General features: G+C 41.9%; 1 protein-coding gene and 1 long non-coding RNA gene across 5 annotated transcripts in view; one reads left to right on the top strand and one right to left on the bottom strand.

The window, feature by feature from the left end:
- Positions 1-17323: 17323 nt before the first annotated feature.
- LOC121093158 lies at positions 17324-20745 on the bottom strand. Its single transcript, XR_005829502.1, has 3 exons — positions 20553-20745; positions 18870-20426; positions 17324-18286 (listed from the first exon to the last, which is right to left on the bottom strand). It is a non-coding gene; the product is annotated as an uncharacterized LOC121093158 (long non-coding RNA).
- A 34-nt stretch (positions 20746-20779) lies between these two features.
- The window catches only part of TLK1 (tousled like kinase 1), a 70138-nt gene continuing 65799 nt past the window's right edge, over positions 20780-25118 (top strand). The window contains exon 1 of one of the 4 annotated variants that reach the window (XM_040605047.1): positions 20780-21394. In XM_040605047.1, coding sequence (XP_040460981.1) covers positions 21250-21394 — 145 coding nt within the window. In that variant the 5' untranslated portion in view covers positions 20780-21249. The remainder of the gene's footprint in view (positions 21395-25118) is intronic. The other 3 variants (XM_040605043.1, XM_040605045.1, XM_040605044.1) reach the window with 3 other exon arrangements.

Here is a 25118-nt window from a genome sequence, read left to right as displayed (position 1 = left end):
CCGTTCACATGTAGCTGATCGGTTAGTCAAAAACCAAAGTCATTACTGTATTATGTGAACTTCCAAAGGAGACTGTGCCCTCATTTTCTGTGAGAACGTACAACATGCAAAGTTTGAGGTTTTAGAAGTTAGTCAGCCATGTGTGAGTTACCAAAACACAAGTTAGCAACTTATGTTAAAATTTGAAATGAGTGGGTTTTATTTGCTTTTAGCTCAAAACCGACTTTGTCAGTTTCCTCCCAACTGCTGTAAGACTCAGACAGACAATTTTACAACAAAAGGGAATTTCTTGACAATGTTACAGCAGGATGATGAGAAGAATCTGTTTCTGATTAAACTTGGGCAGAGGACTGCACTGACACTGTCTTCAAGGGCACTGTTACCAGTCTGCCCCTAGCCGTAGGCTTCTTGCCCCTTGCTCTGTAACACCTGCTAAACTCATGAAGCTTCTCAGCAGCATGTAGAGGGAATCAAGATCTCTGGGCTCCTGAAGGTAAATGTCTAATATGTGACCTAAAAGTGTATTTCTGCTGCCTGTGATGGATATAAAGAAAGCAAGAAAGTCCTGTTTTATTCCACTGGGAGAAAAATCAGTAGATGTTATATTATCCAGCCCTTTTTATTGGGACTTTCTTATGTGGTGTTTGGAGAGGACTGAATCCTGCTTTCAATTATGCATGGTATGCTGAAGGTATCGATTTGGGACTTTATTACCAGTCTTTATTATAATTTTTATTTTGGGTGCTGTCCTGCACAGGATCAAAACCAGAATGTGTCTGTTTTTCTTAATTGAACTTCCTACTGTTGTTTGTTATTTTATACCTACAGCGTTCAAAATGCTAGTTATTTCATGTGTGCTACCATTAATATATAATGGATGAGACCTTGGGACCATTAAAAAATATAGGATGTAACTGAGACGAGACAGAGATACGAGATGTGACTTAGTGATTGTCTAAAATATAGCCACCATTCCAGCTTAAACTCTTCAACAGTGTGACCAGTTGCTACATTTCATTTGAACCCTGTATGGAAAGAAACATGGAAAATGCAAAATATTTCCTGTACCCACAAAACTTATAATGCTTCTTTTCTCCTGTGGAAATGACTCCCCTTGTGTATTTAGCAATGAGATATACCCAGGCAGGTAGCCATAATTCCCAGTAGTACCTTTTGGGGTTTTCTTGTGCAATTTGATGCTGTTTTCATTCAGTCTTCTTCATCTGAAGGCCCTGAAGCTTCAGTAATTTCCGAAGATGTTAATTCTGAAGATGTTGCTGTATGAGTTTGGTGTGTGGTGGGTTGACCCTGGCTGTATGCCAGGTGCCCACCAAAGCCACTCTATCATGCCCCTCCTCAATCAGGCAGGGGAGAGAAAATATAACAAAAGGCTTGTGAGTCGAGGTAAGGACAGGGAGATCGCTCAGCAGTTACCGTCACCGGCAAAACAGACTCAACTTGGGGAAATTAGCTTAACTACCTTTAAAATAAGAAAAAACCCCACCTTCCTCCCACCCCTCCTTTCTTCCCAGGCTTAACTTCACTCCTGATTTCTCTACCTACTCCCCCGAGTGGCACAGGGGGACAGGGAGTGGGAGTTATGGTCAGTTCATCATATGTTGTTTCTGCTGCTCCTTCCTCCTCACACTCTTCCCCTGTTCCAGCATGGGGTCCCTCCCGTGGGAAACAGTTCTCCATGAACTTCTTCAATGTGAGTCCTTCCCACGGGCTGCAGTTCTTCATGAGCTACTCCAGCCTGGGTCCCTTCCATGGGTGCAGTCGTTCAGGAACAGACTGCTCCAGCGTGGGTCCCCCATGGCGTCACAGGTCCTGCCAGCAACACTGCTGCTGCGTGGGCTTCCCAGGAGGTCACAGACTCCTTCAGTTATCCTCCTGCTCCACCGTAGACCTCCTTGGGCTGCAGGGGGACAGCCTGCCTCACCATGGGCTGCAGGGGAATCTCTGCTCTGGCACCTGGTGCACCTACTCCTCTCCTGCACTGGACTGGCCTTGGTGTCTGCAGGGTTGTTGCTGTCCCATAGTCACACTCCTCTCTTTGGCTGGTGCAGATATTATTTCCTGTGCCCCCTTCTTAATACGCTGTTCCATAGGCACTACCACTGTCACTGATGGGCTCAGCCTTGGCCAGCGGCAGGTCCATCTTGGAGCCAGCTGGTATTGACTCTGTTGGACGTGGGAGAAGCTTCTTGCATCTTCTCAAAGAAGCCACCCCTGTAGCCTACCCTGCTACCAAAACCTTGCCATACAAACTACATGGTGAAATTAAATTTCCTTAGAAAATGGAAAATTTGTGTATAAAATATGCTTGTGGATTTCTCTAATGAATGTGCCAACGCCACAAAGGGCCCACAGCAGCCTCTTAGTCAGTGGCTAGTATTATGCAGTGTTTAATTTATGCACAAATATAGTCCATCTTTTAGAGGGCATCACTAATATGATGGTTTTAATATAATAAAACATAACAAAATATGGTAGTTTTCTTTCCCATGATTCCTAAGACCCAAGCTCAAAATTAATATAACAAATACTGTTCAGACCCACAGGAACCAAGTAAAAGTTTTGCCACTGACTTCACTCAACATCTCATCAACATTTCATAGTCAGATCTGCAGCTGTTATGCATAACTGTTCAGGTAGATCTGGTGACACTTTGATCAGTTTAATATCAAGTGTTGTTGGACTATATTTGGTGGGCCCTTCTTGATATTTGTAGTTTTAGTCTTCCAGATAGGAAAATGTAGAATCTTTTGGAAAAATTAAAAGTTAAGAGAAGATCGTGCAGCTTGAGTGTATTTGTGCACTGCTGTGTTGTTGGACTTTTTAAAATTAGTTTTCAGTTCTTCTCAGATGTGCTGTAGTAAAAGATTAATGTTGATGTTCAGCAGTCACAAGACAGAAGCAGTCCAGAGTCTGTGTCTGCTCCTTATAGAAAAGGCCTGTAATAGAAGCAGCAGGATGACTTAATACGAAGAATTTTGAAAAACGAAACTAAGCTGCTCTGTGTTCTCATTTATTAGACAGAGAGAGGGAACTGAAGAGTAACCTTTAAGGAACTCAAATCGCACCTGAATAATTTGCATTTAGAATGGATGTTCCTTTCGTGTTCAATTGGTTTATTGAATCCGTGTCAGATTCCTGTAAATGCTGCACAGCTTTTGCATCTCCAGTACTTTGCCTAAATGAAAGACTAACCTTTGGAATCTGGCTTGGCTATATTACATTTATGTTTAGTCTAATAGAGGTGATGAAAGTCATTGAACTGAATGGCACAAATTCCCTTGCTCCTTTAGAAGCAGCTTTAACAACAATCTCGCTTGGATGTTCAGAGTGACAGGAATTAACATCATTCCTATACATAGGAACATGCTTCTGCTTGAAGCAGCCTTCACAAATTCATGTTTCAGTAATCTTCTACGAGGGCAGAGTGTGGTGCCAAAGGAGGAAAAGCTGAATATACTTTTCATTCCCGGGAGAAATTAAAAAGAAAGCAAGTGCTTTGAGTGGTGAGCAAACCTGCCTTCATTTTGATTCTGCTGACCTGCCACAAAGAAACTTGAAACAAAGCTCATGTTACTGAACAAAAATATTTTGAAAATAAGTGTTTTAAGGAGCTGTGGAGTTGGTGTGAATGTGGACTGAGTTAATTTTTTTTTCCTCTAGCATGCAGTATATATTGACAGTAAATTCTTCCTGAAGGTGGTGGTCATAAGAAGTTTTGCCCTGGGGGTCAGACAGAAAACTGTATCAGAAGTGTAAAAGAAATCTCACCGTGTATGTGGGACCTCTATGTAATACACCTATTTCAGTCCCTTTCTATTTCAGCATTTTTGTGTCAATCTCTCAGGTATCTTGTACAAAGTCTTTATAGACAAGGAAGTTTTTATCAAGGTGTTTGAGACCTGTAATGTTTTGGGATTTTTTGGGGGGTTTTATGCAAAAGCAAAATCATATTGAAATTAGACATGAATCTAGTTTGTGAATTACATTCGGGAAGTTCTTTGTGGAAAAAATACCCATAATCACTAACAGGGATTAAGGATTTAATATTTTACTTAATATACCCAGCATTAGACACATCAGATTGTAAGTAGCATTTCTGAGTTTATTCATAGCAGTAACTACTTGCTTGTATTAAGACAGAGTGATAGTCTGGTTCTGATCCTGAAAAGCAGGAGAAAGCTAATGTCTTTGTGAACTCTGCACTCGCATTGTCTTTATAGGAACTTTGCAATAACAGTGCAATTGCTCTTTCGAGCTAGTCTGGGATCTCCTGAGTTATTCTGAATGTGTGCTAGCTGCAGTTATTGGTGTCCGGGTCCCCAGCTGGATTTTTTTCCTCTACTGCCCTGCAGTATTCCTTGCCGAAAGGGCTGCTCTTACCCTTTACCACGTGAAGGTAGAAGGGCTAGAGTCTGGAATAACAGTACTGAAAAGCGAAAGCTTCTATAGAAGAAATCATAACCTTTTTTCCCAAAGAAAGCTATGTAGTCTTTCTTTCATATTGTTGAATCCCATGCCAAGAAGCTATCTAGTGAACAGTTTGCGGTTGCTGAGCATCAGGACCAAATAACAAGAGCCATGGATAATATAACCACCATCGTAAGGGGCCACTAAAGCCATATATAAACAAAGGATTCTCAAACAACCTGGGTATTTTGTACGTGTCACATCAGCAAAAAAGGCACGGCTGCAATCCCAGAGTTCAGTACAGCTGCTTAGCTGTAACTGGTTGTGAAGCTGTGTAAGAAATTGTCCCATCCTGGTGAAAAATCATCTAATTTCACTCATCATTTCACTCATTGTCAACTCACTGTTAGCTCATGGTTTAGTTAGAGCAGGGGTGATATGGTAACATGCATAGCGGTAACTTTGGTACTTAAGACTCACAGCTAGCATAGAACAATGCTGCGTATTCTGAGATGGAGGAATACTGCCCATTTGTCTTCTCTGCTCTTCCTTGCTCTGCCTGTTCAAAGAATAATAAATCAGCATCAGTATCCTGCTTTTATTTTCTCTAGCCACTCCAAGAACGAGTTTTGGAGTATTTAAGGGATCTAGTAAAGCTCAGAAATAAAACATAGGTCATCTAGAACAGCAGATCTTTCCACAGAAATAGCAAGTCTTGAATGTGTGAGGAGTTTTCTTTGGAAATGTTTCAGCTCTGTCATAGAAGCTACAGGAAAAGAACATTTCTTTAATGTTGTGTGCTACAATGTAAGTACCCATATTTGTGGGCACATGCGTGTAAAACAAAGTAAAAATTCTAAAATGAAGCAAGCTGACTTGCTCCTTCCCAGCTCCATGCAGACAAAATCTTAGAACTGCACAGATAGCAGTTGTGTTGCTTTACACACACCTGAGACATGATCAGGAAACAGTATAGAAAAGATTAAAAAATAGAATGAAAATATAGAAACTAATATGCAGAAATGTCTTGCTGCTATTTTTTTTGCCTTTAAATGAGGTTATAAGTAAATGAGTATATGCAATTAACCATGGATTATTCTGTACCCCTGAGCATCTAAAACCTTGATTTGGAACAAGTTTTACAGGATATTTTATAACTTTGGTGGTTTTTTTTTAACTTTTCAATAACTCAGCATATGAATTTATGAGTGTACTGTGGTACTATCATCAAAAAGAAGATCAAAATAGTGACTAGAATAAGTGAAAAGGAGATAGAATTGGCATAAATTTGTATGGACCAAAGAAGTTACATTTATTAGTCAAAATACAACTCCCGTTGGGAACTTGGGTAGGTATCATACAAATCATGATGGAATTGGTTCTCTAATGAAGGACTATTACAATGAGAAAGCAAGTAGTCTCCATTTAAAATAAAAAGCTAGGCATAATTGTATTAGTTGTTAGCATGCAAGCAGCTAAAGGAGCCCTGTGTGTTCTTAGGCACTTACCCTTACTACCTGAAGTGGAATTGTCTGATAGGAAAATTGGGTAGGACTTTCTGTTAAAAAAAATGCAAATTGTATACAGAGTTGTCTGTATGAGTCTTATGACTGATTTTAGTGCTTCAAGGTTAAGTTTTGTTGGCAGTGAAACAAATATTGTAGCTGTTCCTGAGGTCTGTGAGCTTTATTAAGTACATGAATAACAAATACACTTAATATATCTGATAGCAAACTCTGTTCCTTTGCTTCTCTAGGATCCTTAAACCTTGACTAAATGCCATAGTCTGAGACAGGCATTGCTTTCACTGTTGTTTCTATGACAGTTGAATGTGAATGATGAATCTATCTTTGGAAGGCAGAAAATGAGATGCATTGTCTTTTAGTGGTCAGGTCTGATAGGTATGCTTTTTTATGTGTTGGCATTGAGTCTTACTCTCACTTTTGCAAAATCTTATATAAGTTTTCCCTAGAGAGACAGATAAGAAATAAAGGATTAGTACATCTCTCCATACAGTAACTCCTAATGTGAAATTCTAGCCCTATTTATAACGAGAGCTTTGCTACTGATTTCAGTAGGATCACAATTTTACCCCTAAGGTGCAGTTGTGCTTTCCTAGGAAAGCTAACGTATAAAATACAGCCTCCGCCAGTACATCATCAATGCAGTAGCATAGAAAGAGGATAACATTGAATGACATCCATAGCCAATAACAGCTGCTGCAAACATCTTGTCAAGCACTGTATTAATGTTAGTCACCAGCTTTCCAGGTTTGTCTAAGATTATTTTCTTCATACCTGAACGAGGTAGACTCAGGATGAGTTGGAGTTCTTTGTGGAAGTGTGGTTGGCATTTGTTTTTTGTAATTTTTTTTTTAACTAATCAAAGATTGTCAGATGTGGTAAAGCTGATTTGATTTTTATTAATAAAGCACACCATCTATAACTAAGTTTTTAAAGCCCTTGAAGGCACTGTTTAATTTTTCAGCTGTTTTTTGGTTCTATCTAGTTCTGTATTAGCTTCTTATCTTCAGGTCTTGACTTCTGTAAAGCAGATATTGTCATGCACACATTGCTGGGAGGTATCTTGTACCTCATAAAAGAAGGAAAAAGGCTTTTGATTAGGATCCCAGTCTTCACTGACCCTACTGCTCAGTAGGTAGGGTGTTGTGGACACTAACAACGTTACAGAGGATCTTTGGCCAGTATGTTGGCTGCAAGTCATGGATTGAAGACTGCTGCTGCATATCTTCCAGGTAAGACTAACGTGCTCCTTTTGATAGGGCTTGTTTAGATGTCAGCTAAAAAAATAACTCCTTTTGACGTGTTTGCATGAGAATGACTCCTGTAGATAAAATTATATTGCCTAATAGTTTCCTGCAGCTCCCCAGATACTTGTTAGAGTAGTCCAAAATTTAATTCAGCCTCTCCCTATGAAATTGGATCTCTACTTTGTACTTCTGATTGCTTCTCTCAGCTCGATTAATAACGTGGAAGCACTTGTTCTTTCTCTGAAGGGTGTCTGGGTGCCTCCTGCCAGAACAATGGAGATCACCTTCTGCTGAGCTTATACATATATGCAGGAACAGGAGCCATAATGGATGCTTCAGAGCACTGTGTAATATCTTCTTCCAAATTAAGGAGGCTCTGACACATCAGTCAGTTTTTCCCTGCCTGTATTTGATTGCATACTTAAAATCAGCTGACTCTCAGATCAAGTGGTGCCTTGTTGCTTTAAGTTCAGCAGCGGCTGTTGTCTGTGTTAGGGAGGAGTTCTGTCACTGTGAATGGTAAAACAAGACACATCCTAAAGCTGGCCCTGGAATTTCTTTGCAGTGTTACTCCCTGAGAAACTTGAGCTTTCTTGATTGCAAATAGGAAAACTCTTGAAGGAGTATGTGCACATGGTAGGGAGAACTTAAGAAGGGAAGAAAAGGATTTTATTGAATAATTTCAAAAAATGAAGTGGAAAAAAATGTATGTATATCAAACCAGAGAGAAGTAGAACAGTAGCGTGAGGTGATAGAGGCCTTTTAGAGTCTGAAAGTACTGGAAGTTTTACTCGAGACTGGACAAAGTTCTGCACTGTGGTATTAGATGTCACCATCCTGAGACATTCAGCTTGGCACAGTGAGACCACTTCATTGCCTCATTTCATGCTAGTGTGTTTCAGGCTACGTGCTGGGTATTTCCAGTATTTGGCTTTTTATACTACGTGCAATAGATTCAATTTTCCTATTCTTACAGGCAATATCTTTAGCAGTATGCCCTGAAATGCCTTATGGATTCAAGCTGTCCCTTAATCAATGATGCGGAGGGTGCGGTTTTGATCTTTTTCTCTAATATATGAACTATGATACTAGATTCATCCTGGCATACATCTGTCAGACCAGACTGAAAGCATTCAGTTAGAGACACTTCATCACCAGAATGGGGCCAACAAATTGGAGACAATCTAAAAAAGGGAGATTGAAATATAACATAGATGGGAAATAGAGGATATCTCAAAATAAGGTCATAATGGAGGACTTAAATTGCACATCTATCCAGACAGCAGCAGGACATCCTCAAAATACGCTATAGTATCTGCATACTGATACCAACTATTACAAATATGCAACAAGTATGGATTGTTTGTGAAAAGAACAGCTATAGGTCAAGATGTAACACAACAGAGAAGACAACTCTGCAAATATAAATATTTATTATTACAGTAACTGCTTCCTACTAAAATTGGCAAGAATGATGAATCCAACCCTCTAATATGTATTTGAGAATTAGGAAGCTAATGAGCGAGCGCAGCAAAAAGCCTTCTTCTGCCTTCTAGAAAAATCAGCAAAGCTAACATTGCTAGACCATAATGAAGAATGTGTGGTTAGAGCTACTGGGCTGCAGATCCACCACTAAAAACCCACCAGTGCTTGATACTGAACCAAGGAGTGAAAAATACAAAATAAAAACCCCTGCGTTGGCTGAAGGACATGCAGAATTCTTTTACGTCTGTAGTTTTTGTAATTGTTAATACTTCTATGAAACACTGCTGAACTGCCATAGAGCAAATTACAAGCAGCAGATGAATGTGTCTGGTTTGATCTTTGAGCTTCTTTGATTAGGTGCAGGTAAAAGTCAATGTCATGTCTGCATACTGTGGCATGTTTTAATATCTGCTGTTACTTTCTGGATTGGTTTGCAGCTTGAGTCCTTAACTTGTGATTTTTTTTAATTTTTTTTTTTTTATTTAGCCATTGATTACACCCCAGAAGATGTGATTCACTTCAACTACAAAATCCCTGCTTGTTGTGGTACTAACAAGCATTGTGCCTACTGAAAGCTGCAGCAGAACGGAAAGGGAGGAGGCCTAACAGGCTTGACACCATCTTTTGTCTGTGTTGCAGCAAGGGGTGAGGGAAAGATGTCTAGGAATTGTCTTATCATCATACGGAGAGATACACATACATAAGCATTTTTATTTGTTTATCTAATCTCTTGGATGCTTTTTCAATGCCTGTCTTAACCCTTTGTTCTTGAAGTAAGCAAGGAAAAACTGTATGACAGGCATTTAATTTTTTTCTTTCTCAAGAGCAGTTAGTGTCCCTTCTGTTGAGAAGAAAATGGGACCATGTGGAAAGCTAGATTTCAATTAACACATCAAAGAGCAGTTTGTGGGGTTTTGCCTATAACTAAGGTTTAACTGAGTTGCAGGACTGGGAATTTCGTGTTTTCCTATATGCTCACGTATTGCATTCTTACCTCTCCTACTTCTCTACTTTTCCTCTGCTTCTCCAAAGGGGCCGAATGAAAGCAGTATAATCTTGTTGAATATATTCTATGGTTCTTGCTTATGAATTAGATGAACAGCTGCTGGGAACAGTCTGGGAATACCATTTGGTGAAAAAAAGAGATGAGACAAAACAAATTCCCTTATGATGCCATTCATTCTATATGCAGTATTATACCGGAGGGGCGGAAAGATGGGAAGGCCTAAAATTCAGTTTCAATATGAGCTGGTTTGAAAAGAAGCAATTCTACATACATTGCACCCACAAAAACTTGTATTTATAGGCACAAACTTTTTTGTAGGTAGAAACTGCACAGCTGGTTGTATGCATTCGTTTTTTTGCATGCATAAGAAATTACTTTTACAGACACAACCGTTGTACTTCCTTCTCAATATTTCCCCGTTACACTAATTCTTACATTATATAGTTCATATCTTTTCTGTGTGCTTTAAACAAGGTGGGGAAGGGGGGGAAAGGCCTACATTTTGGCATGCAGGACAATCAAAATTAAACAGACAAGCAGGCAAAAGGACAATCCACAAAATTAAAAGGGAGTCATTGGTACACGTCAGTCTTCCTGCAACATCCTCCTGCTCACATTTCTGCATTGTAAAAATCTGGCACGCAGTTGTGTGTTAAGACTGGAAATTAAAGCAAATCTCCTCAGTTGCCTTACAAATGTCATACAGCAACTGAAGCAATGGGCATTTTGCTTTCTTGTCTTGCTACTTCAGTAAATTCCTTCTCAGGTCCTTTTCACCTACTAGCGTCTGGAAGACACACACAGAATTAAACATGCCTGTCTACAGAAACAGGAGACCCAAACATTAGGATTACATTAATCTTAGATAAATCACCATGCAGTGTAGTTCTGACAATTCACACTATTTTGGAAAAGTTGATCAGATTTTTCGATGGGCGTCTTGGTAATATAGAACATATTATGGGCTTTGGCCACACATCCTGTATTTTGAACCAGATGTCTGTGGTTTACCAACTTGTTTCTTTTATTCCACTGCAGGCCAGTAGTAGGAATTGGATTCTTTTATTGACTGGTTGGTTGGAACACATGAAAACCCTCTTACGCTATGTACGTGTTGTAAACTACAAGCTTGGTCTGAAAACATAACCATTTTAGAGTTCTAGGGAAGTGATTTTAAATTAATATTTTAAAATGTTATTCTGGAACAGATTTTTTTTTCATGCTTAGATAATTGGAAGAGGCCTTCGTGGTAGTTACGAAAAACAGAAACAGAAATACATATTTTTTAAAAAATTAACTCTTACAAATCAACTAAAATTTTATTATTAGTTATGAAGACTTCAACAGGAATGATGTTTTTGTTTCTTTAAAAGGGATTGCATTAGCTCTCAGGATGAAAGTGTCATCAGATCAACTGTAACTGTAGCCTGACACTTTGCGCCTCTGTGCATGTGCATAGCTTGATACTATCGAAGTACCGGTAACAGTGATACCTAAGGCTACCGTGGATAAACACAGAAGGTTTCTGATGACAGCATCTTAAGCAGAAGGGAAAAGCTCTTGTGTGGTTTATGATAGCATCATAACCCTGAGGTGCTGACAGAGCTTAATTCACAGTTTTTCTGTGAGTCGTTTTTCTGCATTTCATATATCACTTTTGTGTCTTGTTGAAAATCATAGATATTTTTTCTCTTTAAATAAAGCCAGATTAAAATTAAGGATTAACATCAAAATACCTTTTACTGCTCTGGTTATTTTAAAAGAATTCAGAATCTCAGTTTGATATCATAATAATTATAAAATGGATGTTTTGGTCAATAGAACTGTATTTTAAGAAATAATGTAATTAATCATGGCATTTTTAAAGTTAAATTTAACATAAAACTATGATTTTTGCCATTTGGTTGGTTTTTATCACTCAGTATGATATTTGACTCTATAGGGGATATTGAATGAAGTTTTTGCAAAGATACATACGTGCAAGCTGGCTAAAAAAAAATATTGATGGAATTTGCCATTATAAAAATCCATAGTTTGTTTATCTGGGTTTTTTTTGACACATTGATGTTTAAAAATCGCTAAAGTTAGTGTTCTTTGTTTTATCATTTTCTGAATTACTACTTGTTTTACATTTACAGGTTAGTACGACTCAGGCCTTGCCTGCCTACAGCAATTGTACTGCCTAAACTATAGCAACCAAGTTAAAGGAAACAGGTTCTGTAGCACTGAAATCATTATAGGAAAAAAAAGGAGAGGGGTAGAAAAAGACCTTAAAAGGTCATCCAGTCCATCCCTGTTCTGAGGCAGGAAATGGGTAACTAGGTCATCCCTGACAGATGTTTGTGTAGGCTGCTGTTAAAAACCACAAATGAAGGGGGTCCACAACCTCTATAAACCTATTCCATCTATCTAGACTTTAAGTTGAAAGGGATTTTTTTGTTGTTTCTTTTTTTTTTTTATCTGGTCTACTCTGCAGCAAATTAAGCTTGTTATAATTCAAGTGGATACAAAGAGCTGTTGATCGTGGCTTTCTGTGTGCTGCCTTTTAAAACAAGTGTTTTCCCCCCAGTCGTCTTTTCCTGAACAAGCCAAGCCCCATTCCTTCAACCTTTCCTTGTAAGTCATATTTTCAAAATAACTTATCATTCTTGTTGATTTCATTTCAACTCCATCCAAATTGTTGAAATTGTTCTTGGAGTGCATTGCCCAAAATTGCACAGAACGCTCCAGCTGAGGCCTCAGCGGCACTGAAGATTGCAAAATAATTAGGTCCTGCATCTCACATACTGCGCACTTCCTAATACATCCTGGAATGTGAAATGCTCTTTCTGCAACATCATCGTGTTGTTGACTCATATTTAGTTTGAAATCCACTCAAACCTTCCTATCCTTTTCTGCAATCCTGTTGCCTTGTTAAAGCATCATCATATTATATTGATATACTCTGTTTTATTTTTGTCATGGGCGATGCTTAGTTTCCCTCTATGTAATATGAGCTTGTTGCATTTATACTGTTTCTCACATTATCTAGGTATTCTGAGTTCTGATCTGTTCCTGTGTGTTTGCAGCCTCCTTCCAGATTTTTTGCAAATTTTACAAGTTTATTCCCGGTTCTATTATCCAAGATGTTCAATGAAAAATTGAATAGGATGGGTGAGAAATCCCTGAAGGATGTTACTGCAGTGCCATCCTGCTTCATCAGTAAACTGTTGATAAATACTGTTTGGAAGAAATATTTAACTACTTGTGTACTGCTTGATTTCATCTATACCATTTCTTGTATTGCAGGCAAAGTTAGAAAGGACCCAACCAAAAGTACGTTAAAGCATGGATATCACATTTACTGCTTTCTTCTTACTCAATAGGCCTGTTGCCCTTTCTAAGAAGGAAATCAAGAGAGGTTTGACACAATAATTATCCTAATTACATTTTAACATCTTATTACTTAATTGTTTTCTATAGTATTGTTATCTTCCTGCTTATACACTAACACTGCCTAATAACCTATGGTAGTATGCCTGAGAGATGGATGATGTATTTATGAGAGTCAGGTCAGTTGAACTCTAATTCCTAAGACAGGCCAGGCAGTATTTTCATCCTTTACAGTCTTCTAGGACCTCCCTTGTACTCCAAAAATTCTCAAAAAAATCCAAACGAACCCTAAACCACAACTCCCCCCCACCCCTCAGTCATCATGCAGAGATTATTTTATCTTTTAAAGTGCTCCAGGGTAATTTTTAGTACATTTTCCTATGGAAACACAGTTCATATAACCACACTGTATGACCAGTCAGACCACACCATGCCTTTTGAACTTGTTGCTCACTTTCCAACTGAACTGGACTGAGAAGTTGTGGTATCAAAGGTACCACATTTCTACAGTTTTTGTGAAAATGAGCAGGTAAGTAGAGAGTCCTCCATGGCAACAAGGAATTCAGTGTAAATGAAACCATGATATTGGGCATTGGAAAACTCACAGAAGAACATTATGAATATTCCAGCCATAAATTTCAGTCTGAGCTTTTGCTCTGGGCTAATCCAGACAGGAGACACAAGGCTACAGGGGAGCAGGCTTTATCCACTGCTTTCTGAACTACACTTTTAAGTCAGCAGGATCAGAAACTGGCATGTCTTAATATCACTTAACCCATTCCCTCCCTTTTCTGGTCTTTGCTTCCGAGACCTTTGTTAAAATTAATTGCTGTGCATATCTGATGCTAAGATTTTTGTAGACACACTAGGCAAAAAAGATAATTGAATGTTTTAGTCTTCTCTGTGTCACATTATTTGCTGTCTGCCTTGATAGATATTGGGTTTGAACCTTCCTTTGTCTCCCTTACTTCATGTGTGTGTGTTGTAACCTTTTATTGGCTTTTAGGTCCTTTCCTAACTTATCTCATTTTTCCTCTTAGCCTTCCCAATTTGTTCCCTGTGCGAGCATGCTATTCTTTAAACTCATTTTTAGTCATCTGTTCTTGTTTCCACTTTTTTGTGTAGTTCCTTCTTTTTTTATTATTTGATCAAATAGCTCCTGATGAAGCCTTGCTGCTCTCTTTCAGTGCTTTCTTTGCATCAGGGTCGTCTGCTGTTGTGCCTTTAATACGCTTCTTTCAGTATCTGTCAGCTCTCCTATGCTCCCATTTCCTTCTGAATTTCTTCCAAAAGATCTACCCACCTATTCATATCCTAAGCCAACTAAAATCTGCTTTTGGAAGCCCATTTCTTTGTGTCACTCCATGCTTTCTTTGGCATCATGAATTTTATTGTTTTGTGATCAGTTTTTATATGTATACCTTCCACCGGTGTCTTAATTGAGAAGTATTAACTGATAAGGTAAATAATATGCAAAACAGCCTTTCTTCTCTTATCTCCTCAACTGTCTGAAATCACAAGTAGTTGTTCTCTGCACCCTTCAGGAATGTGCTGGGCAGCTTGTCTCCTGTACTGTGCTCTGTGTGTGTGAATTTGAAGGCCTTATTCAACAATTACAAAAACCCCAGCAACCCTAAACTGGTGTGACTTTTGCCTGAAAAAAGCATCAAGACATGCCCCATTGCTATTAGAAACCACATATAGACATGGCTTTCTGCAAACACTGTCTGTCTCTAATGGCTTAAAATCAAAGGCAACAAAATAAGCTCCAGGCAAGACAGATACTTCAGGAAGGAAGATACAAGGTGTAAAGAGTGAGACAGAAGTATGAAAGATGTGTGGAAAAGCATGAGCTTAAAAAAAAAGATTGAGAGGAAGCCTGACAGATAAGAGGGGCCTGTTTACCTGAGAGCAGTGTTACAAAAGGAATAGTCTCAGTGTAGGAAGAAATTGCAGGGAATAGCAGGCAAGTAGATTGCAAGGGACACAGGAAGAAAAGCAATAGAATAAAATGAAAACAGACAGGTGGGGAAAGTGAATGTAGCATCCATCAGGATGGGGTTTTTAATTTCTTCACCAGGGAACATTTAAAACCAAATTATTTTTTATTAAAATGACATACACAAGGAGGGATGGTAAAACTGTCCTTGATTCTGACTGGAATGTGGCTAATAATCTCAGTAGCTAGAGCAGGGAGATTGGAGTCAAGAGGAACATTTCTATGGTAAATATACCCCATTGTTTAGTTTTTCTGTTTGGTTTGAAGGGAGGCTGTGTGCAGGCTTCTTAGAGATTTGGAGTACAAATGGTGATGATATCAAAGATATGATAAATGCAGTTTATGACAATTACATGGAGGATAAAAATAGATCTGTGCTTACATAGTGTTTGTGTCTATTTCGCGAACGTAGGCTTAATGTGATACCATTTTTTTCATTTTGGCTTCTCTGCATCTTGATATGCTAATATATTTAGGGAAGATATTTTTGCTAGTATATTATTTATGTATGTTTTTGTTACCTTGCAACTGAGAGTTGCTAGCAAGTTCTATATTAAAAAAATTATTAAGCATGTAGTGCGGTATGTGGCTCAGGGAGACAGCTCTAATTCAGTGAGCCTCAAAATTGATTTAATCAAGATCTAAATAACTTTTTCCTATAAAAAATATTATTGCTGTAAATCAGTTCTAGAGAACTTTAGCTAAACTTGAAAATTAATATTAGTACAATTGCAACATTCCTATTTGCTCATAAATAGAAATGGTATGTGAGAACCAGGTGCCGAAGCTGTTACAATCCGAGATGGTGTTCTATCACAGCAATGCACTTGCTGTCACAGTCACTTGGCATTTTACCTTGTACTTGTGCCAAAATGCATTTTGAATCTTCTAAGCTGCAGGACATGGAGACTGGAAGATTCTAGTCGTCATTCCAGCCCAGACTGGCCAGGAGTACATTGATCTGATACCGGGAGGGTCCATACATGTGCTCAGCTGTGTCAGGAGAAGGAAGGACAGAGTGTCTGAGCTACAAGCTTCCAGCAGTCACCAAGTCAGAAAACAGTATTTTCTTCTCTCAAGTTATGTTTTCCCAGCATACCTCATTCCATCTAACCTAGAAATGTCATAAATACATCATTTGGATGATGAAATAATTTAGGTGTTTTCTACTCAAGCTGCTGTACCAGTATGTCTATTTAGTTACAAGAATACTTTTCTACTGATAAATCAGATTGGCTGCTGGTATTGGCATACTTATAGGATGTGTGTATGTCCTTCTATATATGGGGTTGGTGAGTGCATGTGTATATGTGTGTATACATTTATCTACATAGAAAATTAATATATATTGGTAAATACACAGTGCCTGTAATGGCTTATGCTTTAAGAATATACTGCTACAGGTCTATTATCCAAAGTGCTAGGATGACAGGGAACTTGTCAATTTGAATTGCCGCTGTAACAAACAAAACTGCAGTTTCACTGGCATTGCAAATAAATGATGGGCTAAATCCTGGCCTAGTGGAAGGTGTCCCTGTCAATGGCAAGGAGGGGTTGGAACTAGATGATCTTTAAGGTTCCTTCCAACCCAACCCAGTTCCATGATTCTGTGATTCTATGATAAATCAAAGGACTTGAATAATGCTTAAAGAAGAGAATTGCTTGTTTGAGAAAAGGGTAGAAACAAGGCTGCGTTGCTAGGCTGTCTGTTGAAGAAGGTAACTTGCTCCAAGTCCAACAAAGTGGAAGAAGGCTACATATTTCTGATTAACTATATGAAAAGGTAAAAGAGAGACGTAATACCTTTGTTAGGCATATTTTAGACATCTTGGATCAAAAGAAGCAGGTGAAGGAGATAGATACCAAAAGCATCTGAAGAAAAGACACTAATGATCTCAGACTCCTGACGTTTTCCTGATCTCTAGCTGATAGAGACAGAGTTAAGTTTGGAAGCATATAGTTTAATACTTTTCCAGGGATGTTGTCATTTATGATAATTTCTGGAAACTCTTGCCTTTCATTCCTAGAAGCACAAGCCTGCTAAATCAAATTCCTCTTATACCTATGCTTCTTCCACTTGTCCCATGAATTTGACACTTTCCTTCTAATTATTGACACAATTTAAAAATGGTCTTAATTATAACCTATATGTAAACATACATTATTCATATAATCTACTCCCAGGTATTGCATGAAACCTAATCATGTGATATCAATCAGTGAATATCAAATAGATTTTCGTGGGGAAAAAAGAGAAGACATACCCAATTTTTAAGAATATGTATTATTTGATGTTATTAGAGTACATATTTTTCATAAGGACACCAAAATGTATTTGGTGCCTGTGAGGAGTGAAGATGAAGGTCTCTGAACAGGGAAGAAACTCTCTCTCTGTAATTGGTCCCACAGTCATAGCATATTCTTCCTCAAGAACATCTAGGATAAACTCAGGATTTTACCACATGTAGTGTTTGGAATGACGATTCTTTGTCCTGTAAAGGATGCATGTAAAAATTTTGAAATTGACGTTTGACCTGAGTGCATGGTTATCTTTATAGATGCAATGCAGATGTCTCCAGAAACTCGCTCCTGCTGTAATCTTCCTTGTTTTCTCTATGCAGCCCATCAATTCTTTTGTTTAAGCCCTTTCCTTAACTATCTGCCAGTTAACTTCTCTTACTTTTCTAAAGATTTTGGGGTAAATTGCGAACTTACTGTGATAAAAATTTCTTGCACAAATAATTCCAGTCGCAAAGTTGAAACCTCTCACAATTTTCATGTGGGGTCTTTTTTTTTAAGATTTTTGTTGCTTGGCTTTTTTGTCTTTGGAATAATGAAATTTCATGATGCTTTTCTGTTCTTCAGGTGTCCTTGATTTGAGGGTTACTACTGTGATAAACCTTGTGAACTTCCATTTGACACATTCTCATGAGAAAAATAGCACACAGGCATTTCACTCCTCTCCATTTTGGTCTGAATTTTGAGGTCCTCTTCCTTAGCAGTTCACAAAACCACATCAGCTTCTTTGGGCTTTGCCTGGAGTCAAGCTTTCCCTGGTACATAGGTGTATGGCACCTTTTTCAGTATTTTCCAGTGCAATCCCATTGAACGGGGATCTCTCTATTTTTGAGGATCCATTTGAGGATCTACCTCAAGTTATGCCTGATGTTGATAACGCAGTGTTTATGTAGGAAACCTTGATAGCAGACTATTCTGCTCCTGAAAACTAGAAGGCAAAGAAAAATTTAAAATATTTATTATATTTTTAAAAAAGAATGAGTGATACTTACTCAGTACTATACGAGTTGGACTAAGTCAAAACTTAATGTTTTGAGTGGGTGACACTGAGCAGACTCCTCAACACTGTGAGAGACAGGTTATTCATCTGGCCACTGGACCATAAAGTCTTATTGCAACATGAAGGTAGGGCACTCACAGGAAAGCATTATGTACATTTATGATGCTATGTAATAAGGGAAGACTTTTAGAAGATGTTTGGAAAGTTCTAAGGTGTTAATGAAGATGTCCTTTCCTGCCATGATACTATTAAACTGGTAACACTGAAGCAGTGTGGCTTTACAAATAAAGGGGTACCTTAAAATCAGCGTCAGCTCTACTTCTACATTAAGAAAGCAATTTTTCTATGAACTACAGAGGGGAAATATAACCGTTCCATGTATTTTTAAAGTTATATAGATCGTCTCATCTGGAAATGATCTATATAATTCATGCTCTGCTTTCAGTCTACATCAACAGGTCACAAAACCAAGAGATATAGCTCTGCTATATTAAGAAAAGTAGATCCCAACCTGTATTTTGCAGCAGGTACCCATTTCTGCCAAGCAGCAGCAGGCACTGTTTAATAAGCGGTCTGGTGGGGAATCCTGCAGTACATGCCCACTCACTCCTGGTCCTTCAGTGAGGTGCCTTCTAACACATGATGAGATACTGTGAAGATCTGATTATTTTTCACAGTGTTACTTTATGACAGTTTAAAAGACATCTTGACGTTTTTATAATATTTAAACTGCGTGTCTGATAGAAGATGCAATGAATGGGATTTTCCTCTTCGTATCCTGTTCCCCTGGTCAAAGCGACTGATGCTTGCTTTAAACAAGGAGTCCCAGCTGTATTAGTGGAATGACTTGTAGGCATTTTTTTTGTTGTTGTTTGTAAGCAAAAGTGGCAGAAGGAATGCTTGTTTATGTATCTTTTTGTAAGGCTAGCAGGGGTTTGTATGGAGTGGATGCAAATGAGTATGAACAAAGAACCTGAATGTCTTTAACTTACTGCGTCTTGGCAGATTTTGAAAGCAGTGTGCTGCAGCAGGATGTACTCATCAGGAAATGAGGTGTATGTTCACTTATGCTACCATGTGGATTATGGGATTATGTTTTGTTTCTAACCTTGCAAGAAGTTTCTGTGCCAGCTGTAAAATATTAATATTGCAGTCAGAGTGAACTAGCACTGTTTTACGTCATGCCTAAGTACTAGCAATTTCTTGGTGTAATTTGCTTAGGTAATGCCTGAGAAGTCTCTAGGATCAAGTCCTTAAAAACAAGTAAGTCTCAGTTGAAGTATCAAACCACTTCTCTCTGCCAAAAAAACCTGTATAGCTGATACTAAATAGATAGCCTGGAACAGACTTATTTAGCAAGTAAACATACTGATTTTTACTTCAAGTTAATAGTGAATTGTGAAGAAACTCTCAGCTATGCTGTATACTTGTGGGAGGTGAAACTCTTAGATAATTTGACAGATGTCACTTTAAAAGGAAGAGACAGAACCGGTAATATCTGTGTTGTGCGCAGATCTGCAACCCAACATTAGTAATCTACTCCTGCCATTCTCAAACAGAAGCAGGGTAGAGGACGGCCAGGATGTCTCCATACAGCAGCCACAAAATGAGCACCATGCCTGGCTGAGGAATATACTTCTGCAGACATGCAGAATGCAGTATGTCTGCAAACCATGGTATTGTTTTAAGTAATCGTTCTCCTACCTAAGTTGCGCTCATAACCTGAAAGGCTTTGTTCCAGAACTGACTTTGCCAGGATTCTCACATTCTCAGGGAAGACACTGTCAGTTTTAAGAAAAAGCCGAAAATTGGAAAACTGAGTTTAAATTCCGCTATGCCTGCACTTTATCCTAATTCAGGGGGGAGAGGTGCGTTTTGAAGGATGCACAGGTCAGGGCTGGTGCCTAGCGGGGAGCCCCCGCCTGCCGCGGGAGGCGGGTGGGGGGGGCCCTGGCCCAGGGCTTCCCCCAGCCCGGGTGGCCGCTCCTCCGGCGGGGGCTGCCTCGCAGGTGGCGGCTGGCGAGCGACACCTTCTCCCGGGTCCCCACGCCGCTGCCGCCACGCTGTCCTGTTCGGGGAAAAAGAAACGCGCTTGAAATCCGGCAGAGCCCTGGCAGCCCCCGCAGCACAAGCCGCAAAAATAACGTCCGCGCCGGCAAGCGCCCAGCTCAGCCCCGCCGCCGCCCCCACTCACCGCAGCGGTGGGCAGGGCTCGCCCCGCGCGGTCCCACGCCGGGGTGGCGCCGGGCCCCGGTGGCGGCGCGGACGGGCTCCCCGCCGCCGTGCCTGCTTTCCCCCGCGCCCCCGCCACAACGGCCGTTGTGGCGGGGCGCGGGGGAAAGCAGACGCGGCGGCCGGTGCGGGGACCCCGGCGCGGGCGTACCGGGCCGCCCGGCCGCGCATGGGGGCAGCGGGCGGGCGGCGCGCTCAGGCCGCGGCAGGGCCGGGCAGGTGCGTGCGCGGGGGGCGCCGCTCCTCGCTCGCCGCCTCTGGGCGGCTACGGCACGGCTGGGCTCGGCTGGGCGCCGGCGGAGCGCGGCGCTCGCTCGGCTCGCGATCGTGTTTGCGCATGACCCCTCCCCGCCTGCGCCCTCCCCTCCCCTCCCCGGCGGCAGCGGCAGCGGCGGGGAAGGTTAGCCTCAGACACAGGCGGCTGCTCGGCGGCGGCGGCGGCCGCGGCGACGCAGTGCAGAGGTGCGGGCAGGTTGCGCTGGCCCCGCGCCCCGTCTTTCCCGCGCCCCGCCTGCCTCCGGAGCCCGCTCCCCGCCGGCGGCCTCCCCGCGCCGGTGTCGGGCCGGCCCCCCGGCCATGAGCGCGGCGCTGGGTGTCCCCCCGCCGCGCCGCCTCCCCCGCCGCCCCCGGCGGCTGCCGGGCTCCAGGAAAGTAGCTTGATGAGTGTCCAAAGTAGCAGTGGAAGTTTGGAGGGGCCGCCATCTTGGTCCCGGCTCTCCACGTCCCCACCGAGCCTGCAGGGCTGCTCCGCGGCGGCGGCCTCCCAGCTCCACGGCGCGCCGCCCGGCAAGCCGCCCAAGGAAGGTAACCAGCGCGCCGCGGGGCTGCGCGGGGGGCCCGGCCCTCGGGGAGGGGCCCGGCAGCCGCCGCCGGAGGCCGGTCCCGGGCTGGCGGGGAGCGGCGGCGGGAGAGGTCGGTGCCCCCGGCGGCGGCGGCGCGGGGTCAGCGCTGGGCCCGGCGGCGGTGAGGGGAAGCCTCGGGCGCTGGGCGAGCGGGGCCCCGCCGCCCCCCCCTCCCCCCGCCGCCGCTCGACAGCGCGGCGGCGCCTCGTTGTTCCCCCCCTGCCGCCGGGCCGCGGAAGGGGGATCGGCCGCGCTCCCGCCGCTGCCGGGCCGTCCGCCCGCCGCCGCTCGCGTCTGCTCCCGCGGCGGCTCTGCCGGGGCGGCCGCCCGCCCGCCGCGTCCTCCGCGGAAACGGTTCCCCTCCGCCAGCGGCAAAGTAAAAGTGCTGCGCCGGAGGATGCGGCCGTTGTTGCTGGATAGAGGGAGTCGGGCACTTTTGGCATCATGGAGGTGGGGAGGAGAGAGGGGCTGACGCCGAGGGCTCGTCCCTGTGGGGAAGGCGCCCTCGGGGGCGGCCGCTTTTACGGCCAGAAGTGACAGGGCGCCTTACGGCCACCGCGGAATGACTGCAACTTTCTCCTGTCCTCCATCACGCCTTGGATGATAATGTTTTTCTCCTCCCTCCCCTGCTCCTCCCCTCTTGTGTTACACCGACAGCGACAGCAGGGTGTTGTGGGTGTTTGCAGGGAATATCTGTATGAAGGTTATGAGCAAACAAGTCCCTTCGCTATTCCCTTTCGGGTATTGTCTGCTTTTCCTCCTTGCGTTGAAATGTGTTGCCACAAGATGTAGCAGTTATACAGCGAGTGAATTCTTCGCAGCGTTTAGCTAAAATAACTACTTGCTGAACGCCCGTTAGTGGCGGAGGAGAACTTTCATGCACGGCTACTTGTATACCGAGCAGTTGTATAATTTTACTTGATTTGCCCCAGTTTAATGAATAGCATGTAGCATCTGCAAAACGTCACCGCCCAAGCAGGAAACTTGCTAACTTAAAATAGAAATAATAGTGAAAATGGGGAGTCTTTTGTTTTTCAGGTCTTCCTGTAGCTGCTTCGTTCCTTGCTTGCCTTTTTGTTGTGTTTTTTTTCGGTTGATATGCGATGTAAGGACTTGGTAACAGGGATCCGACATCCTGAAGGCGCAGAACGCAGCCTGTGTTTCTCCATTTTCCACACCAGTAGTTGTCAGACTTGTATCACTCTGTGTCACTTTTGCACACGCTCCTGCAGGTAGATGGATTGACATGAAATGCTCTAGAAAATACCTGGAAAGGGATTATGGTATATGTTAAAGATGCTGAATAAAGTGGCAGGCATTTTGTGCTCATCTTCTCTGGGAAACTGAAGCTCTTACAAAACCAACAGCCACTGGCCAAATGCATAGCTTAAGTTTATCGAGAGTAGGTTTCTTCAGTGTTGCAACACTTGTTATGAATATGCATGCATACAGTATTCACACAGTGTATATATGAGGTCTTTTTGGATGTAGTTCAGGTACCCGGTGTACAAGCCTGACATGATTACTGCAACACAACTTAGATATCTGTTTATTTTAAAGAAAAATGTTGTTCCTTCACTACCTCTGTTTCGACAAGGAAAAACATTTTTGTGAAATTAATTTTTAATGTAATGATTATGATGCTTTTCCCTTTGTTCTGTCTTACAATTCATGCTGTTGAGTTTTTCTGGGTACTGTAATTTACATCCCCTAATACAGATTCAGGGGTTACAGAGTAGTCAATGGCCTGGTGTTTGCTTGGTACTATAATGTACTGTGTTTGCACAGTGTTCCTGGATCATGGTAATTGCGCATCCTCACTGGGTAGCTCTATTAAAAAATCAGCATGCTTGCTGATACTCAAAAATACCAGCCATGCTTGGGGTTGTATTTTATGTTCATGCTCATGGGACGTTGTCAGCACACCTTACTTTACCTAAGTAACATTTTACGGTGGAGTATCTTGCCAGAAAGCAATAGGCCCTGAAGTATAAACACGTCATCATGGTCACAGATATGTTTCATATACATGAAAGAATGATGTCAGATCAAGCTAATAAGTGTTCAGTATTTGCAGTGCAGTGTATTTATAGGAGTTTGTGCTCTCATCAATTCTGAACTTGTGATACCTGGTGATGTTACAGAGGTTATGAGCTTTGGAGCAGTGCACAAGGCTGCTGGCCCATGCCGGATCAGAGCTGCATCGCTGCTGATGCCTGTACTGCTTTTGCGTGGGTAATATTCCCAGACACAGTGCGTTTGGCATTTGAGCTGAGCTTGTGGCCTGGCCTGGCCTTCTCATTTGTGGATTCAGATCCCTTTGGATGGCTTCTCTGACCGTTATGCCCATGTTGCCTTCAGATGTACAGGCCTTCACTGAGCACGCTATGTGTGCTGTGGTTTATCTGACCTCACCTGTGAATCACCTGTGAAAGTTTGGCAAGACCCCACATCTCTCATGTGGGCTTTTAAAGGTTCTGATTTATTAAGAACAGAAACTCCCAGCACCCTGATTTAGGAAGTCCAAAAAAATATTCTCTGCCGCTGTAATACGGAGAAAGCAAGCAGAAAAGCTCTGGCATATGTAACTACTGCACAAAGTTATTTTAAAAGAACATGCAATGCCTTGTCAGTATCAAAAAGGGACTACTTGGGAAATACAGGTGAAATTAAAGAAAATAACCTTTTTTTTTTTAAGTGTACCACAATGTTGCAGGAACATTTTTAGTTGGATGTTACCTTCTATATCTTGACTTACAGGGGCATCATGGCTTAGCTGTATAGATTTGAATTTATGTTTTAAGGTTTTAAAATGAAAGGACTGGGGTGCACTTCAGTACAATTGCATCTGTACACTTTTATTGTACCAGAACTGTCTCTTGTTTGCATTTCACAGCATAGCTTGTAAATGTCTGTACTTCTGTCAGTTGTTTTATATGCCCGTAACTTATGTGTGGATATGTGGTCACTCATTCAAAAGCCCTGCAGTAGGATGCTATCAGGAATTTAAGAGGACTGTTATGCAGTATTATTTTACCTACAGTGTGATTGTGTGGCTAAACCTTGTGCTGCAGCTCATGTAATTGCAATGATGCAACTTCATGTTTGAAGTTTCTTGACTTTTGTCTGCTTTCTGCATGTAACTAAAGAGACCAAAGCACATAGCTGGAAAGTGCTGTATTGTAGGTGGGGGATGTTCAGGCTGTTGCTGACAAGGCAGAGAGACAGAAGAGATTTCATAGAATCAGAATGGTTTGGGTTGGAAAGGACTTTAAAGATCATCTAGTTCCAACCCCCCTGCCATGGACAGGGACACCTTCCAGTAAACCAAGTTGCTCAAAGCCCCGTCTGACCTGACCTTGAACACTTCCAGGGATGGGGCATCTATAACTTGTCTGGGCAACCTATGCCAATGCCTCACCACCCTCGTAGTGAGGAGTTTCTTCCTTACGTCTAATACAGAGCTACCCTCTTCCAGTTTAAGGCCATTACCCCTTGTCCTGTCACTCCATGCCCTTGTAAAAGGCCTCTCTCCAGCTTTCTTGCAGTTCCCCTTGAGGTACTGAAAGGCGGCAGTGAGGTCTCCCTGGAGCCTTCTCTTCTCCAGGCCGAACAACCCCAGCTCTCTCAGCCTGTCTTCATAGCAGAGGGGCTCCAGCCCTCTGATCATCTTTGTGGCCCTCCGC

Source organism: Falco naumanni, chromosome 8 (genome assembly GCF_017639655.2).
Source record: "Falco naumanni isolate bFalNau1 chromosome 8, bFalNau1.pat, whole genome shotgun sequence".
In the NCBI taxonomy this organism is placed as follows: domain Eukaryota; kingdom Metazoa; phylum Chordata; class Aves; order Falconiformes; family Falconidae; genus Falco; species Falco naumanni.
The sequence above is the reverse complement of the archived record's forward strand: the minus strand, read 5'-3'. Positions and strand labels throughout refer to the sequence as shown.